General features: G+C 36.5%; 1 protein-coding gene across 2 annotated transcripts; it reads right to left on the reverse strand.

Moving 5' to 3' along the window:
- Window positions 1–470: 470 nt before the first annotated feature.
- Window positions 471–14,030, reverse strand: LOC107460777 (acetyl-CoA carboxylase 1). Of its 2 annotated transcripts, none has more exons than XM_016079164.3 (32): window positions 13,399–14,030; window positions 12,078–12,456; window positions 11,448–11,654; window positions 11,207–11,368; window positions 10,894–10,986; window positions 10,707–10,802; window positions 10,453–10,626; window positions 10,060–10,153; window positions 9,772–9,959; window positions 9,640–9,690; window positions 9,518–9,557; window positions 9,170–9,294; window positions 8,968–9,084; window positions 8,800–8,874; window positions 8,651–8,707; window positions 8,437–8,541; window positions 8,113–8,199; window positions 7,838–8,029; window positions 7,574–7,762; window positions 7,308–7,418; window positions 7,136–7,222; window positions 6,880–7,056; window positions 6,389–6,466; window positions 6,172–6,294; window positions 5,686–5,955; window positions 5,221–5,561; window positions 4,811–5,048; window positions 4,350–4,705; window positions 4,048–4,261; window positions 3,256–3,432; window positions 994–3,147; window positions 471–866 (listed from the first exon to the last, which is right to left on the reverse strand). In XM_016079164.3, the coding sequence occupies exons 2-32, from the start codon at window positions 12,423–12,425 to the stop codon at window positions 810–812; spliced, it is 6,783 nt and encodes a 2,260-aa protein (XP_015934650.1). In that variant the 5' UTR covers window positions 12,426–12,456; window positions 13,399–14,030; the 3' UTR covers window positions 471–809. The 2 variants fall into 2 exon arrangements, with proteins under 2 accessions (XP_015934650.1, XP_052108600.1); XM_052252640.1 differs by lacking the exon at window positions 13,399–14,030 and adding an exon at window positions 13,099–13,330.
- Window positions 14,031–17,608: the final 3,578 nt, after the last annotated feature.

Consider the following 17,608-nt stretch of genomic DNA (forward strand, 5'->3'; position numbering starts at 1 on the left):
CCCATCCCTTTCTTTGTATTTGTATTCTGCCACCAGAGGAAATAATTTCTCTGTCTCTTGGGCTTGTCGACCAAAACAACAGGCTCTCTAGTGAATACTAATCCCTCGTAATGAACCAAAAAATAGTTTTACTAGAATTAATATTCAATGTATAAATGAAGTCCCATAAAAGAAAAGAAAAAAGAAGTGTCTAGTGTCTCACTGATAAAACGTTGATGTTCATTTTTTATATCGTTATTATTGAATAAAGCGCAAGATTCATCTATTTTCCTTCATTGCTTAGAGCGGTTAATTGCCGACGTCGGTGACGGGTTTAAGAATTGGCAGCTCCATGATGGTCAAATTTATGCCCATCAATTTCGATGAGACTTGGTAGCAACGCCTAAAGATATATAGTGCGGAGTTCACTTGAACTGCACTCACATTAGTGGATTAAAAAAGCAGCAGATTGGTAACGTGACATGCTAATATAAATTGACCAAAACTTTTCTTATTCAAGAATAATAATAAATAATGATGTTGATAATAATAAATGTTACAAATTATTACAAATTTATTGAGATACATGACATGGATGAATTAACCAGCAAATAAATAGAAGGAATCTGGTGGTGCTGGTTGTGATCCATTCCCAGACTAAAATTACAAAGCTATCAACATCTCTCATATACACTTTGAAGCAAGGGATGATACAACATAGCCAACGGATTGCACTAATAAAATGGATACATATATGCGACTATCAACGTAGTAAACACTAAACAGTGAAACTACGATTACAGGTATGCTTGCCTTCTAACTTCTAAGTTCTAACCAAGTACTTTTCGAAGTTCTTCCGCCAACTTCACCCGACTCGATGGCTCCAACTGCATCACATTTTATAATTACATGTCATATAAACGTTTCAACTCTTAAATAAAAATAATAATAATTAAATGAATGATGGTGATAATTAACAGTTAAGGAAACAAGAATTCTTTTGAAGTGTTTTACCTTGCTTAAAAGAGCAGCAAGTCCTTGAGGCAGAGCTTGCAAATCTAGAACCGAGTCACCAATGTTTGTCAATTGAAGCAACACTTTCTGTGCACGCAATTCCTTCAGTTTATCCTCATAATTCGATGGATTTTCCTTCCAACTGAAGAAGGCTTCATCGTCCAGCCAAGCATCTTTTCTACCTTTGGCAATGTTGGAACTCAAATACCAGTTTTTGACTAAGTCCATGGCGGAAACATGTGACAAATGGTCACCAGCAGCTTCTCTCACATTGTTGATAAGTGACTGCTCACCAATTCTCCTGTACAGTCTCCGGTAGAAGACGGCGCGCGAGTTACCCCAGTCCAGAACTTGTCTTATTACCCCCTTAGCAGCCATTCTTAAGGAAGTATCATGAAGTTCAGCAAATTTGGTAGCTATCTGGGTATACAGAGGCAAAAGCTGTTTTTCGCGAGATTTAATCTGCTGCTGTAGAGATTCAAAGGACTCGGTGTCCCTCTTGTCCTTAGCCTCCTGAAGTTTTGCCTTCAGAGTTATCAACTTCTGATCAAGTCTACCCATGCACTCCAACAATTCCCTTGTTCTAAACTTAATCTCAATCATCCCTTCTGGTTCAAGGACATTTCCTTTAGCTGTTCTGTCGGCATACATTTCAATGTGGTCGGAATTGATCCGACTGTCAACGACAACCCATGCTCCACCACGGAGTTCACCCATCATTGGGATGTAGACAAAAATGGGCTGCTTGTATGTTCTAAGGTTCTCCACAATTGTCGAACCAGCCTGGAGAATTCCTTCGAAAAGGTCCCTCTGACCACCAGAGAAGCCTCTCCAGTTTGCTAGAATGAAAAGTGGGAGCTCTTCTCTGTTGAAATCCATTATTGCTTGGGCTGTTTTAGTAGCAGAATCAGGGAACCACACTTGGCCAGCCTGAGGAACAACTCTCTCATGGGAATCAAGCTGGCCCGGATCAGCAGGTATTATTTGCATCACTGTCTGTGTTTCTACAGCAACAATCCCCACAGGGATTCCTCCAAGCTTTGCCCTTCCTGTAACGACTGTCCTTGCCCATCCTTCTAGTGTCTCCACGAAGCTGTCCTTGTCGAAAATTCCACCGAGCCATCTTCCATTACCATCCAAAGTTCCAGAAATAGCAGCACGAGGATCACAAGAATTTTCTGGTAAGTACTCCACTGGTCTTTCAGGAGGGTCAAGGGGCTTTACGATGGGAAGTGAGCCACCTACATGAGAAGGAATGTAGCTAAGCCACTTCAAAATAGCAGAAACACCTTCAAGGTCATCTGAAACTGTAAGATGTACAACTCCATTAGTAGCCATGATTTTAGGTCCACCAAGTTGCATGTGAGAGCTGTATACCTCCCGACCAAGAAGTTTGTTTAGTGCTGAGAAACCAGTAAGAATTATAGGCTGATCAAGCCTCTGTATGCATCTCATTCCAAGCCTAGCAAGATAAGCCCCTATTCCAACAGTCCTACCAGTCACATATGTTAATGTGAAAGTTTCCTTGTATGCCCTTGAGTAGGAACCAGCAATGGCTCCACTACCACTCAAGTTTTCAACCCCCAGGCCATCCTCTTTCCCAACAATGGTATCTATTATCCATCTGGTTTCACCGCTTTCAAGCTTTAGCTCGTGTGCAATCACAGATGATCCAATCCGAGCAAAATCCTCAGGTGTTAAATATACATACTGAAAACCATGCTCAGGGTTGGACTCCTCAGACCAACCAACTTTAAAACAGGCTTTGACTTCCTCGGCAACACCTAAACGGGCACCAGAATTTGCTGCTAAATAAATTAAAGGCAGTTTTTTTGCACATGCAAGATCAGTAACTGCACGGAAGAATGCATCCTCTCTAGGGCCAAAAGAACCAGCCTTGAATGTCACATCATTTGCTACAACTAATATTGTCCTTCCGGATGGGAATTCAGGGGTACACATGTCCATAAACCAAGCTACCATGCCAACATCATTGAGTCCAGCAGAATGCTCCACAGGAACAAGAGGAGTACCCCAACTACCCTCTTTGTCAGCAAATCTAAGCTCTGTTACCTTTAACAGATTTTTATCTTTTGGTCTTCGAAATCCCGGCTGTTGGATTGCCCACGACTGTTCCAAGGCTGTTTCAAATGCCTGCACGAAGCATTTATCCTCAGCAAATATAATTTGATTTGCTTCTTGATCTAGTCATTAAAAGGAGCAGTCCCATATTTCAACTGTTATCCATTAAATAGCACTTACCAGGGGGAAATCATAGCAAAAAGTGGTACTGTTCTTTCTTGCTGATAGACGTTTTCGATCAATAACTCCCAAAGGTTGATAAGTTTCATTCACAGGTACACCATGCAGTGGACCCTTTACGGTGATTGAACTGTATACCACTCTATGGGTATTGGTATCTTCCATTTCTCGGTATATCTGCAAATAAGTAAATTGGCAATCAAGTCAATATACTAATAATCTTCATTTACTATCCCTTCAATGCAGAAATAGCCAAGAAAGAGAATTTATTGGTAACCAGTCCAAGCAGAAGAGTGAAATTGAGGTCACATATTTAATTCACTAATGGTTGGTCACTTCCATATTGATACTAAGAATTTAAGACATTAAATAAATAAATAAAAGAAAAAACGAGTACAACATTAAAGAGGGTCATGCTTCTGAGTTCTAACTATTTTCCCTACCCAAAGAGCTTTATCTATAAAATATGTTCTTGCTGCAGATTCCCAGACACTCAATGATGAACTGCTGGTACATGAATTCTATCTATCACATGCTTCATTATTCTAAAAACTAATAAAAGGATATGGACTATGAAATTAACAATTATAAGCTGACTAGTGTATCTCTTATCAAATATATGGAGGATACTCCTTTTTCATTATTAACAGAACCGTCTTCTGGTTTGTAGGTACAAGGTTTACCCAAGAAGTTTCGATTAATGATGTTAATACGGAAGCCGATACTTAGTTTTCTTGTCACAGGGAAATTTTGTGCTATGCAGGAAAGCTTTCCTTTTAAACTAGGACTTACATGTACAGTGCATGTATGACCTGTCACATTGTTTACAACAATCCTCCATGCGCCATTTGCCTGTGCACAGGCTGCCATCCAGAGCTTGACTTCCCAAACTACAACTCCTAATCTATGCATTCTTACACCAACCGATGAATGGATTTCATGTGCTAGTTCTTCCAAGGTTGCCTCAACTGTTGTTTCTTCTTGGCCCGCATCTATGTCAACTCTCCTGGAATTAACATCCAAGTGTAAGACAGACAAAAACTTATTTATCGTATGTTAAGAATCTAAACAGACAAGTATGCAGCCATAATTACTTGGGATAAGGCACAAGATCATTTATTTCCTGCTCGCGTATAATATAGAGGTACATATGAGCGTGTTCAGGTCTGATAGTGGCATTGTGTGAATTAAGTTCCAACTCCTCCATTGCAGCCATCAAGGACCTAAAAATGCTCCTTGAAGTGAAGGACATAGCCAATTCGGTACTAGGTGTTTCTGCATCCGTCCTTTGATACGAAGAGAATCCTTCATTTGTGGTTGGCTGTCTTAAAAGTGTTCGAAGAAACATTCTTTGAACAGGTTGAGGCTTTTGGTCCATAACAGTGTACAGATGCCATTGACGATCTCGAGAAGGAGTATACCGTATGTTCTCATAGCCTTTAAGTTTGTCCTAAAGGAACAAAAATGTTGAGTTAATGATCAAGCATAGAAGTGGAAATTGTTTCTTTTCTACCTTCTAGGGTAGATAAGGGACTTTAGCCATGAAATAACTAACCAATTCAAGATAAATGGATAGCGGTGGTTCCAAATGACGCAACAGAGGTTCCTCCTGATAATAGAGCTTTTCTGCTGACCAGTGAAAGGAGTGCCTCATTGGGGTACGCCCTTCATCCCTCTGTATGATACAGCTAATTACTCCAACACCAGTACCTCGTATAGTGGAGCCTACTTCCTCTTCTTTTAGTATTTTCGCCAACTTATTGATTCTTTCTTGAGCCTGATCCTCGTCACCACTACAAAGCACAAAAAAGTAACTTGTCAAGAAGATATTGTAGGTCCTAATAGGAACTTTAACGAAAAGGATACTAATAGTTGATCTATATAAAGGAGAGAGAGAGAGAGATTAATAGTGCCTAATTGCTGCATCAACAATTCAACATATATAAGGAGTTACTGTAACAGTACCTGTCTTGCAGTAAACTCATCTGGTTGTTGATGCCCACTAATGCAACATGCATCATATTACCATGCTTAACTGGTTCACCAGCAGCACTTGAAACTGCTTCATGAAGATTGTTGGTTGCTTCCTTTAACGCAGCAGTGATAATTGCAGGCAAAAAGTGAAGAGATTTAATTACAACCATTACGCCCCATTTTTTCTCAGTGTGTTTCTCCACCAGCGTTTTATCTGACATTTGGTCTTCAACCCCACTCTTCCTTTCAATGTACTCTTCTAAGAACTCCCATGAAGCAATAAGACCAGATCTGTGCCACTGCATTCTGACACTCCCTTTGACAAGATACGGCTGACAGCAGATATTAAAAATTAGAAAAGCATATGATAACCTCCTTCTACCCTCCCCTAGAACAAAAGATTAACAAGCAAGAAAACAATGAAAGGATCAAATAGCGATAGAAAAGCTGAAATACCTGGTAGAGTCTGCGTATATAAGTTTCCACAACCCTTCTTTGAAGGGTGTGATCACTGTGATCAAATAAACCCACCAAAGCATCTTCAACTGCCAAAGGAGCACTAACAAGGTCCTCCATTCGGTCATTAATAGCGCTTTTCCTCTTGGGAGTATCAATATTTTCACCATCCTCAGTGAACATCTCTAACTCAGAAAGACTTCTAGCAATGTTGGATCGAAGTTCACTCAATTTAGTTTGTTCCAGCAATTGACTTGCCTTTAGGGCCAACTGCATCAAGATAATTACACATAAGGAATCTGCTAAAAAAGATCCAAAGAAGATAAAAGTATCATCCTGATTCCTCAATACGGGGCAGTAAGCCGATAATTTATATTCACAAATCTTCCCTGGAGAAGAAACAATGACATCTGAAAATGAAACAAGATGAAGAACATAGAACTTTGTTTTTCAGCTTGAGCAGAATATCCAAGGGTAATGTCCAACCTGAGAATAGTTAGTATGGTTGAGTTGAGAGAAGCGGATTAATTGATCCCTGTAGGCAGCAGGATTTGGGTAAACCAGTTTATCCATTAGTCGTAGTATCAGCTTATTTTTGCTCTTGATACCCTGAAACCAATGAATGTAGTTAGTAATATAGTTACATAATAATGTAACATGACTTGAAGGAAGCAAAACTCTCAAGCTGAGTAAAAGTTTATACCTGATGTGAGAGAACTATATCCACAATCTTCAACAGATCTTTCTTATATTGAAGACGGAGACGTTCAATTACATCAGCCTAGACATCAGGTAAACGGGTAAAGGTTATTAATATTCTAAAAAATTAAATGATAGATAAGACATCTTTAATTTTAGAAGAGCTGCTTGGTTTGTTCCAATTTAGTTTTTTGTATTATAAGCCTCTTGTAGGAACAAGCAGGGAAAATGAAGTTACCAAAGGGGAGTTTATCCACAACACCACAAGATAAGTAAACATTTGATATAGATAACAGAAAAAATTAAAATGATCAATTGTGAGTGTAAAAATTAGAAGTAATAGGGTGGAGAAACAACAAATGACATATGTTTTTAAGTTCTAATATCACACAGAAAAAGAAGCCTCGCTCTAGCCCTTACTAGGATAAGGCACAAAATTAACAGATTGTTTTACAAATACAATACCTGCATAACGATTGAAATCATCATACTAACCTGTATATTATCACTAAATAGTTCTTCAACAAAAAGATACTCTTCAAAAAGGGATTGGACAATTTTACGAGCATGGCTCTCTCTTCCACCCTCATAGGACTTCACAAGACTCAACAGAGGTTCAATCAGCCTTTCTTGAGCCCCTTTTTCTTTGTTGGGACATGAGGACAAATGAGCCTGCAGTTTAAAATACACATCATGAATTCACATCCAAAGGAAGTTTATCAAAATGAGGAATTTGATGACAGGAACTCACTTCAAGAATTCCCTTCAAAAGTTTGGCAGGGAAATCAACAACTTGGAAGCTTGAAATCCTCTCGTACTCCTTATATTTCGATTCCAACTGACAAACCACAAAGGCAAGGCCAGCTCAGGTCACTGTCTAGAAGTAAATATCAGAAGGAAAAGCCACCAGGGTTTCACTTTACCTCATTTTTCAGATCTTTGGGAAGACGGTTTGCTAGAACTGCAAAGCACTCTTGCCATTGAAGGAAAGGTAATTCAGGACTATCAAGGCAATTGAGCAAACTTTGCACAACCTGAGATAGAAGTCAGATTCATTAACTAGACATGCATATACAAGTCTAAGAATAATAAGGGTAAAAAATTTCCTATCGATGGCGAAGAGATTATGACAACCTGTGAAAAGAGTCAAATTTCAATATTAAACAACTCACTGTAAAAATTTACCCACCTCATCAATATTGTGCTCATAACCAGCAAGAATCATCTGTGCAGCACTTAAGCTTGCAGCACATTTCTGATGAACTTTATCAGAAGTTGCAGTGGGTGGGCCCAGGACTGGGAATTTTCCATTGAAGGGTTCTGCCTTTCTTACTGCTGAAGGATCATCTAGATCAAGCCTTGCTATTAGTTCACCAGCCTACAAAAGATAGTGTTTTTTTAAACCCGTCTTTCAATTTTTGCAATTAAACGTTCAATGTGGTGCACCATGTACCTGCATCGGTTGACCTTCAGACATTTTGAAATGAATAACCCCAGAAGCAGGTGAAAGAAGTGGCATGCACATCTTCATGACTTCAACTTCAGCATAAGGTGTGTCAGCATCAATATGGCTGTCATCTACAACCAAATACCTCATAAGCTTGCATGGTGTCTCTGCAACTAACTTCGATGGATCATGATCATTCTGCCAAAATAAATGTTTTTGAGACGCGCCTCACAGTAGGGGGGAAAAGGATAGAACTTCGACAGCCAAAACAAGTCATATACCTGAAGCAAGCAAGTCCTTCCATCAATTAGAAGGCGCGTTCCAGCAGCTTCTTCCTCTGCATATATAACATGACTGTTTCCATCCAACTGTATATAAGTAGGAACTACCAGTTAATAGCTTCAACATCCAATATATATAGAAAGGACCAATTACTTATAGTGATGTCAAGCATTAAACACTGACATTGACTAAATTGATGATAAAGTTTTGTACAACATGCAACCCCAAGATATACAGAAATTATAGATGCATCATGCAAATTGAAGTTTATGATGTGCAGAATGAATAAAAAGATACACTTCAGTTCAGAGAACAATACTTGCCTGCATCAGCAAACCTCCATCACGTAAAGTATGTATCTCAGCTTCTACTTCGGATTGATTCATTCTCAATCTATAACTTCCAGACCCTCCTCGTACCATGTCAATCTAGTAATTGTTTACAATTTGGGAATTACAAAATTGACCACGATCTCTGGTAGAATAAAAGGAAACTACAGAGGATGTCCATCAAATGGACAACTATAACAATACATACCGTGTATTTGCTTCCTTCAATGTTCAAGGACACTTGAGAATGCACAAGAGATATATGCTGGCGTAGTTATAAACTCAAATTAGTATTGATATTACTAAGAAAGGAGCTAGAGCTATGAACTATTCATTTCTCCCATTTAGAAACAATACCTTGGGAGGGATTTGTCCCTTTTCCAGATAGCCAACATAGTCTGATACCAGAGCTGCACTGCTTGCAGAAGCTTTCTGCATTAATTGGAAAAATCACATCATAAATTTCACTATATGTAACTAACAAGAACTCACTGAAATATATAAGTGAAAAGAAAACTTTCTTACATAGAGGGCCCCTCCAACAACAGAAAGATACCAGGGAGGCCTCTCTGCTCTAACCCTCATCGCAATTCTACTGTCCAGCCATCCCGTGTGAATTTTGTTGTCTCTGTAGTCTGAAGCCTGTGAAACCATGTACCAGTGTCACTTGTGTGTGCTCAAAATTTTCTTAGTTCTTATACATTGTCATCATGAGAGAGTAACTTACATTCAGAAGATCAATGGTATAATCAACATTGGTACGAATCTCTCCACGAATTTGAATCTCCTTCAGCCCTAGAACCATATTTGCTATAGCTAAAGCCCTAGATTCTCCAAAAGCAAAAACATGCCCTGAGGTGAAGAACAAGACATTAGAAATTAAAAGACAAGGTGATAGTAAATACATGAACAAAAATGAAAGAAAGCATCTTATAGAAAATTGATACACTGAAGTTAGAAATTCACCATTCACCATGTATCAATTTACAAACTCAAGTTCATAATTGGTATCTTGGACAAATGAAGGTCAAGATTATTCTTTACTATTATTATTTAACTAACAGATATTACTTACCAAACTGAGAATCTGAAAACTCGTGTATTCCTCCTCCAGACTGTAAGCATATAATTCAACAAAATTCAGTCAGTACCTCAACATCAAATGAACAGCTGAATGTGAAGAAGTAGTAGATTTACCTTAACAGAGAAGTATGCCCACACATTTGGCTTGCTTTTAAAGCTAAGCTCCTGCACAAATATTTTAACTCAGTACACAATATCAAATTCACAAAGCAAGGGATAAGATTGCCACTGGATGTAGTAGTTAACCTGCACTTTCCCACTTGTAGGCTTGAAACCATCATCAGGGTCCTCACTTGTCACTCGCACAGCCACACAGTGACCTTTTGGCTTTGTGGATTGTGCTTTGTCAAAATCAAAAGGGGTAGCCAAAGCTGATGTTTTCCTCCAAGCATCATTCCCCCCACCATGTTCCACCCCATAGAAACGTCTTATTTCTGTAAAATGAGACGCATAGAAGAAAACAGAAATCAACCCTCAAGCAATTGGGCAATCAAGAAGAAAATGAAAGAAATAGTAAGTTATCTGAAGTTGTACCAGGAAGTTGCCAAAGAGGGATACCCATCCCAATTGCAACTTGTGCTGCTGGCAGATTTATCTCCGCTATCCACTCAGTAACAGGGTGCTCAACCTATATGCATATCAAATGCAAAACAATCAGTCAATATTAAATATATAAGGGAAAACTAAAATGAACATATAAAGGATAAGAAAATTAGGAAGAAATGACTTCAAGTATTGCATACATTCATAAACTATAAAAACATACAGAAGCATTTTCAAAGAGTAAATAGCTAAGCTCAAATGGCTGTTAGTGCAAAGTTTCAAGCATAATCATAAAGGTACAATATGTCATCATAATCAAAAGTCAAAAGGAGTATTAATCAAGTCATAAGAGCGCGGACCAAAATGAAGGTTTAAGTACAAGACCTGTAGTCGAGGGTTCAATTCCAAAAAGTAGTACTCGCCAGTTTCCATACTGAAAAGATACTCAACAGTAGCAGCCCCAACATAATTTACAGATTTAGCCAACCTTCTAGCTGCCTGTTCTAGTTGTTTCACCGTTTGTGGAGGAGCTACAGTAATGGGACCCTCTTCAATAATCTGTTACAGAAATGTGATTAGGTCATTTGTTAGATTCATTTCACCCAGCAATTTTATGTGAAAACATGAAACTTCCAAACCTTTTGGTGCCTCCTTTGAACACTGCAATCACGGCTATGCAAAGCTGCAACATTTCCATACTGATCACAAAGTAACTGGACTTCTAGATGTCGGCTCTATTTGGAAAAAAGAAATTATACCATCAGAATATGATCAAGAATCCAAAAATCATGATCAAACAAATTATAGTTCAGCGGCTTGTCTAACCTGGGAGGCAACCTTCATTATAAATATAGGTGAGCCCGGAACTTCACCTTGGACTTGCTTGAACAATGCCCTTACCTCATCATCATTATGAACCTGAAATATCCTTGTGATGATTACTTTCTAAACTTTGCCAGAAAAAGAACACAAAAGTAAGGTTACGACAAAGTTCCTCAAAAGGGTATTTATCCAATTTTCTTTAAGCAAATATTTCATATACTCCCAGAACAAAAATCAGCTTGCAAGATTAACTGAATAACTGTAAAAATCTTATATGATCTCCAAAATGCCTCTACTGATCACACAAGAAGCAAACCTTTCTTATGCCTTTACCACCACCACCCCAAGATGCTTTGATCATTGCAGGGTAACCGACAACTTGACAACTGGCAATTGCTTCTTCTGTTGTATAAACACATGCTTCCCGGTAAATTTCATCAGGAATAGTAACCAAGCAACTATCGGGAGGAATTTTCACCTATAAGAAGAAAATTTAAACTCATAAATTGAGCACTCGGGACAGAATAAAGGCACGATCACTGGGGAATGAAATTTACATGAGAACCACTCCATGGAAGGGTTGGCACTTCTGCTGCTTGAGCAATCAATGATGAACCAATTTTGTCTCCCAGTGCTGCCATAGATACAGCTGGAGGTCCAAGAAATACAATTCCTTTTGCTTTTAACGCATCTGGAAGCTCAGGATTTTCTGATGCATGACCCCAACCTGGCCACACAGCATCAACCCGAGTTATCTCAGCCATCTGAAATATATATCGCATACCAGTCAGCAGACATTAGAATTATATCACATAAGCTAAAAATATCATTACTGCACACAGTCACTGAAAAAAATCAAGAACAAGTTGCAGTGACTGTAGACAAGTACACAACAGAAATAAATAAAGTATGCAACAAATATTTTCATTAAGGGTATGTTTTGTTAGAGAGTAAAAGTGAGATGAAAGCTTTCATGGATGAAATGTAGCTCATCAATGAAAATTTTCATCCCATTTCAGCTTGAACCAAACATACCCAATGTACAATTTCATGTCTAGATTCATGTGGGGAGATTCAAAATCATAGTTTCTTCTTGACAACATTTGAAACCTTCAACTTTCCATAGCAAAATCTGCTTCAGTAATTACTTTTGAAGAACAAAATCTTGTGAAATAAACTTCACACACCTCTACAATAAGCTGCACATTGGCATAGTTATTGTTATTGGTCCCACCAGGTACTTCGACAAATTGATCGGCTATTCTGATATGTTCTGCATTGATTCTCATGTCCTCTGGAGTAGCCATGGCAACCAACAAGATAGCCTTCTCCGTACCAAACGTCTCATAAGCCCAGCTCCTCACACTGCGTATAAACTTGACTGCGGCCATTCCATTGTTTGCAATTAATATACTATGAATTGGCCTTGTTCCCCCAAGTGCATTGCAGTATTCATCTACTTCAGATATTGTAGCAGGGTGCCTGTTAGGTACCACACCATTTGTGTATCCATTTCCACGCCCAACACCAGCCATTCTCGTTCTCCTTCTATTTAAGTCCTATGTGCTGCACAGTAGAAACTAGATTACCAGAAGCTGAAGAAATTTGAAAATTTGAACTCATTTATAAATTACACTTTTTTTTATCAATTGATAGTGTTTGATCACAAATAGAATACAGGTAAATTTTTTTACAAGTCCTTATGTAACTTATTCTATATAAGAAACTGGATTTACTTATAATGACCTGAGTGTAAAAACTAAAAAGGTATTACACATATATCTCATCTCAATTACCACATGCATCCATTATCTCAAAAAGTTATACAAATGCAAGCATCTAATTGGATGACACAGTGTAAAGTGCATAGCGAATAAAGTCTGAGAAACTCAATATAAAGCATATGATTAGCAATAGAAAGCCCATGCTAAGTTTAGACCAAGTTAACGAAATTGGGTTGGAAATTTGAAAGGTTCTGTTTGGTCAACCATATTTGGACTCAGTTAGACACTTCAATTTTGCAAGCATTAGTACTGTGAATGATGTGGTGAACTCATTTAGTAAATAATTCCAAACGTGAAAAAATTCTATTACAAAACCGTTCATTATACAGCAACTTTCTCTGCAAGATATAAGCAGCCAAACAAAGCTCTCAATTGCAATAAAAAGAGAATAAAGGAAGCAATCATCCAACGATAACAGACCCACCTTTTTCTAATCAATTAACCCACCAAGAACATGCAATTTGAAATACCACAAAAAACAAAGTGTGAACCAACCACCTAAGGAAAAGAACCAATTACTTTATCGGCTTAACAAACTGCATAAAATAGGGGCATAAAACTTAAAAGCTTGTTCCTTTTCTTCATAAAGAAATCAGAATTCAGCTCAATGGTCGAGCTTTGAGTGGGAGGAGAGAAAAAAAAATCATCACACAGAAAGAAATCAAGTAATGAAACTCAAACAGACTAAAAGAAAATGAAGAAATGGATGAGAGAGAGGACAGACCTCAGTGATGGGAGTGTGTGGGTTAAGAAATGAGGAATTTTTGCGTTGTGGAGTTTGGTAATAACGAAAATTGGTGGGAGTTAGGGAAGCATTTGGGAGGGTGAGAAGTGATTAAGGGAAGAGAAGAGATGATCATGCAGAAGAGAAAGAGAAATAGAAATAGAAAGAAGAAGAAGAAGAAGAAAAAGAAGAAGAAGAAGAAGGTGGTTTAAGGGAGTTAGGTTTGGTATTGGGTTGAGACTTTGGTGGGTCTCTTGAATGAAGGTAGCACGTGGAACCTGCCCCTGCCAGCCACCCAAACCCACACCTTCTTTCTCTCTCTAAGTAAGTAGCAGTAGGAGTAGTTCGTAGCTACCACCTCCTTTCTCTCTCTTTTCAATTCAATTCAATTCAATTATGGGCGACTCCAAATTGGGGATTATTGTGCAAATGCAATGCTTGATTCAGTTGAGTGGGTAGTTCGATGGTGTTGCCCAACAACCCTTCCTTCCTTCCTTCTCTTATTATATGGGATCATTAGCTGATATGAGTCATGAGTCAAACTTGGATGCTGCCTCCTTTTTCTTCTTTCTCTCTCTTCTTGTTAAACTAACTCCCATCTGGCCCTCTCAGTCTCACTATCCCTTTCTCTCTCCTCTCCCTCTCTTTTTTATTTAAAAAATAATAATAATTAACAAAGCCGAATCTATTTATTTGTAGGTGAATACTTTCGTCATAATATCCTCACATGATGGTATTGCCAACATTGAGATGATTGGATCATCCAATTATTACAAATTTAATATTTTATAGCGTAAAAATTATTTATATAAAATTAATAATTAAATATTATTGAATTTTTTGTATGCAGATAATATTTTTTAGAAAAAAACAACTGTACAAGTGACACTACTCACACTAGTTATTAATTAAGGTGTTAAATGTAATAATTTTATATTGAAAAACTAAACTTTTGATTTTCAAAAACCTCTATTTTATAAAAAAAAATTGCACAAAATTTTAAAAAGAAAATTATTCAAAATAAGTAACTTTAACTTGTGTCTTTGTAGCATAATTATTAGTGAAAAAAGAATAATTTTAATGTACTTACATTATTAAAAATAGTAGTTATTTTTTATGACGCCACATCAAATGATATAAAACTATTTTGCACGAAGGACAATACATTAAAATTAAATTTATAAAAAGAATTAAAAATATACTTGTACTACTCCAAATACCTTAACGAACAATTATAGTGTAAGAAGATTTCTTGCCCGTACTTAACAATCATTCAGTTCTTTGTAGCCATGAATTATGATTGCAACTGATGCAGTCCCTTCTTCAAGCTTTTGACTTCTTTTATTGATAAATTTACATACATGGGAAAATGATCGGCCCAATTGAGAAAATGGGGTGGATGAAAGCTTGAATCAATGGTGAAAGAGAATACATATAGATGTTAATTAAAAAGTGAGGTTACATTTCAATTAAATAATACGGTTGATAGCTAGGTTCATATATATTGATATTAATTTAGCATGGTTTTCAGTTTATGGTTGGGGGTTAGGTCCATTCATGAGTCATGACAACCTCACCTCTCTTGTTGCCTACTATCCTTGATTTGCCCTTAATTTTATGGGTAAGGTGGGACCCTCAAGATGCAAAAATCCAAGAGCTCTTGTTTTTTTTGGCATATTGAATGTCTTTTTCAGTTATTAAAAAATAAAAACTAAAAAATTAATCATACAATTTTGTACATTCAAAAATTATATTTCTAAAATTTAAAAACTGCATATCCAAAATTTATGTTACTTAATTGTATCAGCTGGATTTTATTTATTTTTCAAAATTTATTCTTTTTATCTAATATACAAAAATTCAATAATAATACTTGATAATTAAGAATTAATAATAAAATTTTGTGTTTTATTTATTTGTGATGAAGGTTATTTTTATAAAGCTGTTACTGAATTAGTTCTAATTTTTTTAAAAATTAATTATTAAAAATATATTTGATGTAAATCAAAAATTTTAAGAATAAAATTGAAATAAAATAAAATTTAAAGATATTTTTAAAAGTTTGATAAACTTTAAGAACAAAAATATATGTTATCATAATAATTCATTTATTATTCTACCGTATAGAATCAGCTATGGCGCAGACTTCGCAAACGATTATAGTCTTGAAACTTCTAAACACTTTTTTTCCTTTTTGTTTTTGATTTCCTTTTTTCAGCTTTCTTTGTTATATTTTATATGAATAGATAAGAAAAATAATCTACTAGTCAGATTATTATATTTAAAAAAATAAATGAACTAAATATAATTTTTACAAAATAAATAAAAATTAAAACTCATAATTTATTACTCTATTTATTACATCTAATAACAAATTATTTTTAAAAAAATCTATACACTCTTTTTATCTAAAGCACGTTAGCATTTGTCCAATTGCTAATGAATATTATAGGTGACAAAAAATAATTATTATAGGTGAAAAAAATTTACTAATGAATATTTTAAAAATATAAAAATAAAAAAGTTTTAATTGAAGAGCCAACAATTAACACATAAAAACTTATTTAACGGTACTTGATGACAAAATTCGGAAGACAAAGAGAAAAAAACAAAAAAGAACATAGTTCCAACTTCAAATTCTGTGATGTTAAAAAAAATGGTAGGTAGGTGATGACCGGTTCTATTATGGTATGCTATGTGTCGAAGTAAACTCTGACCAATAACTTGGTTTTTACTTGGAATGGATTTTCTTTCTTTGGGGAATGCATGTAATCATGTCAATTTATGATTTATTATATTATTATTATGCATACATGCTGGTTGCCCAAACATACAAATTTCCAAAAACGATTCATTCCCACCACAAAAAATTGGGGACAGAGACAGATCCATCTAAATATTCAACGTATTCTGGTTTTCTTCCTTTGATTCAATTAGACTAGTGGCTATGAAGCAATCAAATACTGAAGGCTCGGCAATTCATCAACTTGGAATACAATGTGTATGCTATTAATAAATCGACTATACTACTTTTACACCAAAATCAAATACCAAAGTAAATCACCAGTATAAAATACATATTGAAATAGAGTAAACTATAATTTCTATCCATAAAAATTGAAAACACTAATATATCTACCCATAGAAAATAAAAATGACCATTTGTACCCATAAAAAATTGATTTTGCAAGCAAAAGTACCCAAATCTTAAATAATTACATAAAATTCCCAAACTACCCCTCCTCTTCTCTCACGCACACCCACTCTCACTCACTATCTGCAGCATCTAAACCATCACTGCAGTAGTATCATCTCTCTTCCTACTCTCTTTCTCTCTCTCACTCACACTCACTCACTTTTTTCTCTCATGTCTTGAACATCAACATAGCCCAACCACTATCCTCTTCAAAATCACAAAAAAGAACAAACTCAGATCAAATTGAAGAATAGAACATGCATAGATTCAAAATAAAACCCTAATTTCTTAGAACCTTCACAAAAAATTGTCAATTTCTTAGATTCAAGATCACTATTTCGTTGCAAATAACACAGAACATTAATTCGATTTTGGCGACGCTGGAAGGATATGACGCTAGGAGGAGAAGAGAGCAGCGACGCCAAGAGAAGAAGACGAAGATACGACAAGCAAACCAAAATCTAAATCATCAGCACCATCCACTCTTCGCAGCTCTCTGATTCCGAATTCTTTTTATTGGTTCTACCAACAAGCAAACCAAAATCTAAATCATCAGCACCATACACCACGGACGCAGCACGTGACTGGTAGAAAAAGTCAGTAACCATAGCTGCGTTCTCCGCCATGTCGAGCCTCCTTAAAAATACGATCTCCGCAATGACCACAAGTGCCACCACAAGAGGCATTAGATTCGAACATTTCTTCTTCGGAGCCAAACCCGATTGAACCGATGAAACCGGTAAACCTTCGTGAGTTGACTCGGTTCTCGAGCCTCGCAGGTTCTGCACGAGAGCCATCAATCAACGGATTCTAGCTCCAATTTCTCGATTCCTTCAATTTCAAATTTTTAATTGGCTAGAAAATCCGATTGGGGATGTAAAGGAAAAAATTTGGTGCCGTTATAGCTACGATTTCTAACCCACTTTCTACGATTTGAATAAAGTGAGGGAAAAAGGATAAAAATGAAGACTTGTAATTTTTTTTCCTTTTTTCTTTTTTTTTTTGTCGGTTGAA

This window comes from Arachis duranensis, chromosome 8, assembly GCF_000817695.3.
Source record: "Arachis duranensis cultivar V14167 chromosome 8, aradu.V14167.gnm2.J7QH, whole genome shotgun sequence".
Lineage (NCBI taxonomy): Eukaryota > Viridiplantae > Streptophyta > Magnoliopsida > Fabales > Fabaceae > Arachis > Arachis duranensis.

Excerpts from the sequence above, each read along its gene's own strand:
- LOC107460777 (XM_016079164.3), bottom strand. The coding sequence starts at position 12,425 with ATGGCTGGTGTTGGGCGTGGAAATGGATACACAAATGGTGTGGTACCT. Across the intron at positions 10,803-10,893 it reads TAATGAAGGTTGCCTCCCAG|AGCCGACATCTAGAAGTCCA; the intron begins GTTAGACAAGCC and ends TTTTCCAAATAG. Across the intron at positions 7,057-7,135 it reads TTTTGAAGGGAATTCTTGAA|GCTCATTTGTCCTCATGTCC; the intron begins GTGAGTTCCTGT and ends TTTAAACTGCAG.